Source organism: Calliphora vicina, chromosome 3 (genome assembly GCF_958450345.1).
Source record: "Calliphora vicina chromosome 3, idCalVici1.1, whole genome shotgun sequence".
In the NCBI taxonomy this organism is placed as follows: domain Eukaryota; kingdom Metazoa; phylum Arthropoda; class Insecta; order Diptera; family Calliphoridae; genus Calliphora; species Calliphora vicina.
Window position 1 is genome coordinate 44096801 of NC_088782.1, and position 11446 is coordinate 44108246.

General features: G+C 30.6%; 1 protein-coding gene across 1 annotated transcript; it reads left to right on the forward strand.

Annotated features, from left to right (window-relative positions):
- The first annotated feature begins 869 nt into the window (after positions 1-869).
- LOC135953682 (larval cuticle protein 65Ab1-like) lies at positions 870-1265 on the forward strand. The gene has a single exon (XM_065503652.1). It carries the CDS (start codon positions 924-926, stop codon positions 1239-1241), a length of 318 nt encoding a protein of 105 aa, XP_065359724.1. The 5' UTR covers positions 870-923; the 3' UTR covers positions 1242-1265.
- The last annotated feature ends 10181 nt before the right edge of the window (positions 1266-11446 follow it).

Consider the following 11446-nt stretch of genomic DNA (forward strand, 5'->3'; position numbering starts at 1 on the left):
CTATCCATTGAAATTTGCTTATTTTTGCATTCCCTGACAACAACAAAGCTGGTCCATTCCATTTAAATGCTGCAATTGCTCAGCAAGGAGGACCTACCACATATTAAATGCAATTAATTTTAATATTGGGGTTCCTTGCCTTAAAACGGTCAACTGTACGGATACTTTTTTGGTGATACTTCTAGTACAATTATTGAATTTATGTAAATTTTTATGTTTTTAATGAAAATGTTTGTATTTTTTTATGTATTGAAAAGTGACCATAAATTGCTAGTTTATATTACATGTATTTCTGTACGGAGACTTAATTGATTCAGTGTATATAATTGTAAGTTGAATAATGTTCACTCTCCATAGTAACATCCTTAAAAAAAAAGTCTATTTAAAAATTTGGAAATACTGGTAAAACCACTAAATAATATTTGACAACGTTGCCAAATTTCCTAGCAAATATCTAATAAAATTATTCACCATTACTTAGTTAAAACAAAAAATTATACTCAAATTTATGTACAAAGATTTGCACTTTTTATCATCATACAATCTTAGATAATAAACAAAAATTAACAAAAATATAAAAAAAACATCAATTTACTCTTGTTTTTTAGAAAACAATAAATTATAACAGGTTCTAAATATTTTTGTTTTATTATTCCATTAAACTATTCCATTTTTTTTATGCACAAATATGAACATTGTTCTATTAACTTAGAATAAGAAAAAAGATCGCAACCAGTTTTATTTAAAATATTATACTAACTAAACACATGTAGAATTAATTTAAAAAAAATTAGATGAACTTTAGCATTATTCGCTCCCTATAGAAATTTTTTGAGAAGACTCGTATAAAAACGGCTGCATTTTTGGAGAAGAGCATCATTCAGTTTGTGTTCAACATACGAATAATACAGAAAAAAAACAAAATGAAATTCTTCATTGTATTCGCTGCCCTTTTCGCCGTAGCTTTGGCTGCTCCCGCTGAACACCATGCTGAGATCGTCAAACAAGAATCCGATGTTCAACCTGAAAGCTACAACTTTGTTTCCGAAACCTCCGATGGTACCGTCAAGTCCGAAGAAGGTCATTTGAAGGATGTTGGCACCGAACACGAAGCCATCGTTGTTCACGGTTCTTTCTCCTGGGTTGATGAGAAGACTGGCGAAAAATTCACCGTCAACTATGTTGCTGATGAAAATGGTTTCCAACCCGAAGGTGCTCATTTGCCCAAAGCCGATCATTAAACAGGATTTTTGAAAAAAATAAAACATTGATATAATTATAAAAAATTTAAAAAAGGTTAGTTTATTTTATGGGGAATATTCAAACTGTTCACATTATTGACCAATTGAAAAGAACGTCGGTATCCATATTTGAATTAATTAGTGATAAGAAAGAAACAGGACGCTCTATACAACCAGAATTCACGATATGGTGTTGACCGATCGGAGATTGAAAGTTTTTTTTTTATACATTAACAAACACAAAACTTGTCTGCAGATACAGCCAGAGTCTTTGGTGGGAATCGAACCCGCAAGCTTCAGAATGATAGTCCAGCACACTATTGTCTAGTCTATATGGAAGACATAGGCATCTCACTTAACTCCGTGGTTTCAATTTTGAATGATCATTTGGGTTTGCTCACAATCGAGTACAAACGGAATCCAGTGACAACTTCGCTGGAGCGTTTGGCGTTGTTCAATAGCAAAAATGACGACCGTTTTATAACTGTAGATTCACCACAACACACCAGAGACCGAACAGCTGTCAAAATAGTTGCCCAAGTTGGCTTTGTCAGCTAATAAAGTCATAGCTACGTTTTATTGGGATTTACGTGGTGTAATCAACATTTACTATCCTCAAAAGTGTAAAACAATCAATGCCGAATATTATGCCAACTTATTGGGTCGATATTATCAGGATTTGAAAAAAATCGACCGCATTTTGCCAAGAAAAAATGTTATTTTTCACCGGGACAATGTGAGGGTGCACACATGTACAGTTTCCATGGCAAAAATCCATGAATTAGGCTACGAATTGCAACCTCTACCACCCTATTCTCCGGATATAGCCCCGAGTGAATTTTTTTTTTAAACAAACACAAACTGCGATACGTTTTGCTTGTTTGCAGATACACCCAGAGTCTCTGACGAGAATCGAACTCGCAACCCTCAGATTAATAGTCCAACACACTATCGACCTGAAGAAATGGCCCGGCGGAATGTGATTTGAATCCAAGGATGAAATTATCTCTCAAAAATACCTATTTTAAAGAACGCGGCAAATCTTATTTTTTGGAAGGGATAAAAAAATTGGAGAAACTTTTAACAAAGTGTATAGAGCTCAAAGGAGACTACTTCTAACAGTTAAATTTTTTATCAAAAACCTGTGTTTCCCTCGTATCTTATTTACATATCTGTCACTTATTCTCACTTAGTTATTGATCATTATAGTGTAAAAGACAAAGTTATTTTTGCTTCAAAAATTTCGAATTTTGTACCAACGAATCGTTATGAGGGAAGTTATATTTTACTTCTTTAACCCTCTATATACCAGGTTATTGTAGAAATACGTTGCTCAGTGGTATGAGAATAAAAAAAGAGGGAAATAAATCTGTAACTTCTAAACCCTTACGCTGATTTGAATGAAATTTCACAGGAGCGGGACCAGGGGTTCCCAAAGTAGGACACCTCGGGTATGTTCAATTTTTAAAATGATCATATTTCTTCATTTGTGTTCCGATTTAAAAATTAAATTACACATACAGAATCTCCTCGTCGAGCACTACATAAAACCTCGTCGTAGCTATCAATTATCTCTTATAGCTTAGGAGATATTCGCATTTGAAAATTTAATTTTCAACATTTTTACCCACCCTACACCAGTTTTTTGGTGACCGCGGTTCCAAATATTCTCCGATTTTATCCATTTTTCTTTTATAGGATTAACAATAGATCTATATATCAAGTAAATAAAGAAGTGTTTAAAAATCATGATTTGGCAATTTTTTTGGGAAAAGAGGATGTATAATGAATTTGTACTTTTTGAAAAGCTAACTTTACGCCAAATATTTTAAATGAAAACAAACATTTATAATTTTTGATACCGATGGGATCAGGTCCATTCAAAAAATGCCTATTTTTTATGTAAAATTCAACTTTAGGGCAAAAATTCTCAAATCGCATACTCGATATCAAAATATAGTAACCTATTTTAGATGGCCCAATAAGTTCTTAATTATCTTGTAAAGTGTTCCGATAACCCCGTCCCTATTATGGACATTATAGCCAAAAAACGAAAAAATCCCATTTTTGGGATTTTTCAAGATTTTTTGGCGAATTGCGGGATACTTGACTTTTGTTTTTATTTTTTCATTTTAAATAGAAAATTCACGCTCCTGGTGGGGTCATGAGGTCCAAATTCAAAACTTAAACTCGACTATACTTCCTCTTTGCGCATGTGAAATTTCATTCAAATCGGCGTAAGGGTTTAGAAGTTACAGATTTATTTCCCTCTTTTTTTATTCTCATACCACTGTGCGTTGGAATAAAAACAAACAAAAGACAACTGCACGTTCTTGTTTATCACAATAAGTAAATTGTTTGTCTCTTTACTCATATTTACCGTAATAACGGGGAAAATAACGAAATAGAGCAGCATATACATATATAGTTTGTGCGGTTCAGAAGTGATGATTTTAACACAGAAGGGAAGGATCTCCCAGGGCAGCCAAAAAAGTTTGAAGACCAATACTCCATGAAGTTTGTTGTCAAACTCAACAAGAGCCTACAAAATCATTGAGAACTACTCAATCAGCAATTTCAAACTGTTTGCAAGCAGCAGGATATATCCAAAAGCAGGTAAATTCTAAGGTAATTCTCTGTATTCGGTGCGAGCAAAAGGTTCTATCTATTATAAGCTGCTGAAATCTGACCAGACCATCATGTACCGAACGCAACAGATTCATTTGAAGCGAGCATTGGCAGAAAAGCGTTCAGATTATGCAGCCAGATATGAAACCATAACACATACATATATCATCATGACAACACTCGACCACATATTGCAATACCTGTTAAAAAGTATTTAGAATGAAGTGGTTGAGAAGTTTTGCCTCACCCGCTTTATTGTCAAGATGTCCCGTCCGACTACTATTTATTTCGATCGATGCAAAACGCTATCTCTGGGATACGCTTAACTTTGGAATGGAGTATTTGATGTTGGTTTGATTCGTTCTTGGCCTCAACAGATGAGCAGTTCTTTTTGCTCGGAATCCATATGTTGTCAGAAAACGTCATAGCTAACAATGGCCATTACTTTAAATGAATTTATATTCTATAAATGTTTCCAAACAAAAGCTAAACATTTGAAAAAATCACGCATTTTTAAGTCATACACCAACCAAATAAATTTAAATTATATTTTTCCAATTTTTATACCCTACACCACCATAGTGGGAGGTTATAATGCGTTTATGCAGATGTTTGTAACGCCCAAAAATATTAGTGTAACAGCCACCTTCAAGTATACTGATCGACTTAGAATCACTTTCTGAGTCGATTAAACGATGTCCTTCCGTCCGTCCGTCTGGCTGACTATCCATTTAAAACTTCTGAGCAGATAACAGTTCGCAATTTTGAAAATATTTCGATCAAATTTGGTACATATTATTTTTTCGGCCCGAGAACCAAGCCTATTGAAACTCGCTGAAATCGGTCCATTATTTCACATAGCCCCCATACAAATGTCCTTCCGAAATTGGACTTTATCGTTCACAAATGTTTAATTTATATATGTATTTCCACAAATTCCCCTCCAAATAAGTTTTATATATATACAAAATTCATGTCACCAAATTTTGTTAGGATCGGTCCATAATTAGTCATAGCTCCCATATAGACCCGCTTCCGAAAATCACTTTAACGTGCATAAATCGCTTAAAAATTTTGGTATACACACAAAATTCAACATACTTAACTTTAATATAGACATAAATCACACGACCTAATTTCATGGTGATCGGTCCATAATTGGTCATAGCCCCCATATAAGGCCCACTTCCGAAAATCACTCAAAAATATAAATTTTTGAAATTTTTTAAATAAAAATGTTTTTGCTCTTTTACTTAGTGTAGGGTCGGGCTTGACCGACCATACTTTCTTACTTGTTATATTAAAAAATTATGGCTTTGGGGAAAGATATTCCTATTTTTTACCCTCTGGATCCGCGCCTTAAAGGAAACTAATTATCGGTATTAATCGCTCTATGCTCCAATTTCTTTTGGAATATTGTGTATTTATTAAAAAGAAAAAATATTCTCATTATATATGGGAAAAAGTCTTCCATCTCATGATCATCAATTTTCAATTTCATCATTTTTCAATTTCACCATAAACCTGATTATTAGAATACTTCTATCTAATGAAAACTCTAGGTTGTTGTCATTGTAAAGTACGTTGAAAGTCATTGCGAAATGCTCTTCTCTCATATAAGATCATTACAAAATTTGTATCATACTTTGTTATGAAAATTTAAATTGTCTTTCTTTAGGCACAATTTTGTTATAAATTAAATAAAACATGATTAAAACATTAAAACCTTTTATTCAAAACATATAAATAAAATTTCATTAATTCCATAACTTTGGCCTCCACAACGGAAAACGATGATGACTAACTCTTCTCTCACATACACAAATTACCTTCAGTATTGATGCCAAATGAAACCACAACAAAAATGTCGACTTAAAAAAGGTCTTCATTTCATTCATTCATTCGCATCGTTAAGGAATTTGCACATATAAATTATAATTTTGTTCTTCTTTATCTTAATGATGTGGCAGTGTTTTAATTTCATCCTAAATGATGTTGCACTGACTCTCTGCCGGAATTTTCTCGTTCTGTGACACTTTATGTGTGTTTATGTGGCTGTGTGAGTGTTAAACCTTTTTTTCTTGATTCATATAAATTTAGGTTTATTAAACATTCCTGTTTCCTGTTTTATGGGAATTGGTATTTTGTTAGATGTTTAGCTTATGGATTGAAAACCTTTTAGTCATAGAGTGAATGTGGATGGTGGGATAGTAATGACAACATACTTGGTTGATTCACAAGGTATCCTATCATGTCATATTGTCATAATGTTCTAAATTTATCCACTTTATCCGGAAATCTTCCATTTAAAGATTTGATAGTTGCTTCCTGTAATACCTTTTCTCAAGCCGAAGTTCTGAACAGTTGGGTGGTACAAAATTTACATTATTGTTTGAATGCCACTCAAGGGCATTTTTTCTGTAGTGGTATGATGCCAAATCGGACCAGAAATACGAAGGCACTCTGTACTGTTTTAAAAAAAGGCTAAAACCGTTTTTGTAGACATTCCGTAATATATCGAGGGCCTATATTCAAAACCCTCTATCTTAAAAACCACAACTATTCAGGAGAGCCAAAAAACTGTTTTTACGCGTATGTATTACTTGAGTTATTAAAATTCGATATTCTACAATAATTTTTAAAGCAACTACTTCCACCGATAACTCGCCCACAAATAACTTTTTTGGGTAAAATTTCTACTTTCTAAAGTATAGTACAAAATTAACGTTTAAAGTGATTACACTTTAGGTTATTTAGAGACACTAAAGTATTAAGTGGCTTCACGCTAGTAATTTAAGAACAAAGAAAATAAACTGTCTGAGAATTTTATCCGCAAAAGAGTGCAGTACAAAATAAGTGATTGCTCTCTAGATTAATTAGAGACAAAGTGATTGACTTCACGCTAGATTACCTAGGATATATAAAGTAACCAATTGACTTCTTTTTGCACTACAATGAGCGAAAAAATTACCCAAAATATACAAATTGGAGTCAGCCAAGTGGTCAGACTTTAATGACAATTACTGTCTATATATACAGTGGTGGCCACGAATTTAAGACAAAAATTGTTTGCTAAATTCCACGTGATTGTCAATTATTTTTTCAAATATTTCCACAAATATGTATGCATGAGGACTGTTTTAACAAACAAGTGTGTTTTATTCGACTGTGTCAATTCATACATATTCACCACGAATACATACAATTTTTCTACAACTTGACCAAAAAAAAGTTTTTTTATATAAACATATTTTCTCACATTTATATCATTATATTTTTATTATTATAAAATATTTGGACCAAATTTCGTATTTTTAGTTCCATTAGTTTCGGTCATATCATGTTATTAACAGCGGATGTTCGCTGAGGTGGGTCAACGTATTTCCACATATCTTTGTCCATATATGTTTTACCGATTTTTCCAAACATTTTTCAGAAACTAGAAACATTAATAATAAATTTCATACCCTTAGAGGTCCTTTTATTTTGGCTCTATCGCACTTAAAATTCAGTTGATGAAAAAAATTCAAGTATTTGTCTTAAATTGGTGGCCACCACTGTATATGTATATAAAAGAGTAACGTTACTGACTGACTGATTCATCATCACACAGCCCAAATGACTGAAGCTAGAACTATGAAATTTTAACTGTGGGTATCTCCCTCCCCAAAACGATCCACTTAGAAGGATTTTTTGGAAATACGATCGTTTTGGGGCTAAAAAAGGGTAAAATCGAGTACATACGGTAGCCTTAAATCTTCAATACTAATAAAGATACAAAAAAACTTAAAATTGCATGTTACTCCACTTTAAAAAAAACTGAAAGGTATTTTGTACTTTTTCGAATTTCGAATCTTTTGGCACTTTTTTGGCACCCTATGTATCTTTTAAAGCAATAAACATAGAAACAAATTTTAAATGGTATTTTTTACTTATCAAAAAATAACAAATATGAAATTGGTACTTTTAGGAAATTCGAACCCTTAAGGAATAAAAATTGTATTTATTTTTGATACATTTTTCATAAATTGTTATTTTATTTTGAGCTTCCATCATGATACAGACATTTTTTTGAGTAAAATTTTACCACCGTAATGGGGATAAAAAATGTACCAAAATGTGGGTCAAAACGGGAAAATATATTTTATTTGAAATTATTAAGCCAATTTTGATAATTTGGTTTCCTGGATTCATACAAAATTTAACTAACAGAGTGTACTGTTTGGTACTTTTTTTTAATCATAATTTTTTCTTGAGAACATAACACAGATTTTAATCGATTGAGACATGTCTCTACTACAAACAATTTTGTCAAAATTAATGTGCTGTTTTTCTATAGCGAGTGAGCGCTTTGAGTGGACGTTTTACATGTATTTTGTTTTTGTTGCAATAACAAAACACATGTTAAATTTCCACTCAAAGTACTCGTTCGCTATAGAAAAACAGCACATAAGTATTTTTAAATTTCAAACTTGATGGGTGTTCAAGAAGGAAAATATAAATTGGTACTTTTCTCCTAATGCTACTTTTTTAATATTTTAAATTATTTAACTTATCGACATTTAGCTTACATGTATCTGAGTGAAGTTAGAGTTAGGAAAAGGGGATAATAGTTAGGTACCAACATGTGAGAACTGAACTATCGGAACTTTTCATTCTTCTAATTGTACTTTTTTAATTTTCTTTGATAATGGGCCTAGATATATAGAAATATGAAGAATCCAAGGGGGAGATTTTATGGTAATTTTTATACCTTCGCCGTGAGTTTTATCATAAATTATTTTTCCAAAAAAAATTTTTTTTTAAAATTAAAAAGAATTTAAAAAACAAAAAAATTTAAAAACTTTTTTTAAAAAAAAATTAAAAAACAATTTCGAAAAGAAAAAATTTAAAAAAACTTTTTTATAAAAAAATTTCGAAAACAAAAATTTAAATTTTGTTTACCTAAAAATATTTAAAAAAAAATTATTTTTAAGTATAATTTGGTGAAGGGTATTTTAAATTCGGCACAGCCGAATATAGCTCTCTTACTTGTTTTTTATTATAATGGTACTTTTTGAATACATTTATAATAATGAACTTGGAATCATGAAATTAGACACATATGATCCTGAATGAGTAAGAATCCGTTAACAATGTATTTAGTGGTACTTTTTAAATTTTCTATAACAATGGACCTAGAAACATAAAATTAAGGATATATTGTCATAAGTAAGTGAAAATTCAAGGGGATACTTCATGGTACTTTTTCATTACTAGTGGTACTTTTTTTTAATTTTCTATAATAATGGACCTATAAACACAACATTAAGCATATGTGTTTGTAAGTGAGTTAGAATACAAAGAGGGATTTTATGGTACTTTTTATTTATGGTACTTTTTATAATGGTACTTTTTCTATTTACTTCAGCAATGAACATACAAACATGATTATATATCGTCACCTAAAATGCAAAATAACGTAACATCACTTTTCATAAGTTTATAGGAGAAGTAAAAAACGATATAAAATGAAAACTACTTGAGATATTGAGACAAAATTTTCAAATCTGAATTACAATGACTCTAGAAATATATTTTATGAAAAAAAACTAATTTTTTCAAAGCACAATTTAAGATATGTGGCTTACGTTTTTTTGAATTGTTATTTTCTGAAACAAAAAAACGTATCAACAATATAAATTTTTATGAAAAAATAAAAACTTAAATTAGACTATTTTTTATAAAAGCAGTTTATGTATACATTTTTAATTTTATTATGTTTTTTTAAACTAAAAATGGTTCTTCATTAAATTTTCATTAAGACTGCAAAAAATATTCAATTGCAACAAATTTATTTAAAAGCAAGTAAGAGTGATATATTCGGCTGTGCCGAATCTTATATACCCTTCACCAAATCTTATATACCCTTCTTCAAAATTTTAAATATTTTTAGGTAAACAAAATTAAATTTTTTTTCCAGCTGTTTTTTTCATTTTTTGGAAATTTTTTTTTTTGGTTTTCAATTTTTTTTTTGTGAAAAAAAAATTCGGGTTAAAATTTTTTTTTCCGATTTTGACCCATTGTAGGTCCAACTTACTATGGTCTTATATACGTCGTTGCAAATGTGAAATATCTATCATTAGATATCCATATTGTCTATATTAATGTCTTAGTAATCCAGATATAGTTCAAAAATAATTCAAAAATCGAGGTTGTCTTGGTTTTTTCCTCATATCTCAGACATTTGTGTACCGATTTTGCTGATTTTAAATAGCAAAATTCTCGAAAGCATGTCTGGCAAAATTATTGAAGATTTGGATCCCGAAGATATCTGGGGTCTTCAGAAAATTGATTTCAACAGACAGCCAGACGGACATGGCTTAATCGACTCCGCTATCTATAAGGATCCAGAATACCTAAAATAAGGTAAAACCGATTTATTAATTAATTACTCAAAGCGTATACGTTATTTTGTTTAAGAAAATCATATACTTGATGATACTTTAGTTTCAATTTTGGTTATAACTTGGTTATTTTTGATAGTAAAAGTTTAAAGTTTGTACACATATGTAATATGATGTAGTGAATCGTAATCAATAATAAAATCAATTTCGAATTTTTTGATGATACGTTGTTTTGCATTTTAGGTGAGGATATGGACCTGAGTGAGTGGTAATCCATAAGTGGGAGTTTATGGTACTTTTGTTCAATTCAATGGTGCCTTTTGAATTATTTATAATAATGGAATTAAATAGGAATCAGATGGAATAGGACTATTTGTACATAACGTATTTGCTAATCAAATAATTTGAAAAGTTTAGATGTTTCTTGCTAAATAAGTAACAATATTTTCATGCTTTCTTAAAGTCGTGAACCAACTTTGTTAATCTCACGCCTTATATGAATCCATATCAAAGAGGTTACTGAAATATTTTATGTGTTAATAATTTAAATGTTGTTTATTTATATAGATACGATATGTATACGAATATATAGGTATTTGTGCGACTATAAATATTTTGTAAATTAACATACAGGTATATTTTACACTCATACTCTAACATAAATCCATACGTACATACCTATACATATACGAATAAAGATATTTGCTGATTTATGATTTCCGTAGTTAAACGTACAATTTAGTAGAAATTTAGACATTTTCGTAAGAAAATTTAATTACTTCTACAAGCAAACACACACTCACATACCTACAAATATTTAAATGTATAAATATTCACAGAAAGCTATCTGTGTTCATGTACATTTGTTTATCCGGTGACTCACTCCACAAAAGGTTTTATCATAAAATACATCTTCATTCTATAACTGTTTAATACACATTTATTCCTCTATAAATTATTTCATAAAATTAATAAATGCCATATAAACTAGACCCTTTTTAAAATGCGATCGATATTTAAATGTGTTTTATTTGGAACAATTTTAAAATGTTGGCACGATTTAAGAGCTGAGAATGTTGAAATTTTGTTGTATGAATGGAATTGATTTTATGACTATGATTGAGAGGAAATTCTAATTAAATACAACGTAAAACTATCAATGGAGTATGACATAAGCTACGAAATATTTCA

Coding starts and splice junctions, on each gene's coding strand:
- LOC135953682 (XM_065503652.1), top strand. CDS start 924: ATGAAATTCTTCATTGTATTCGCTGCCCTTTTCGCCGTAGCTTTGGCT.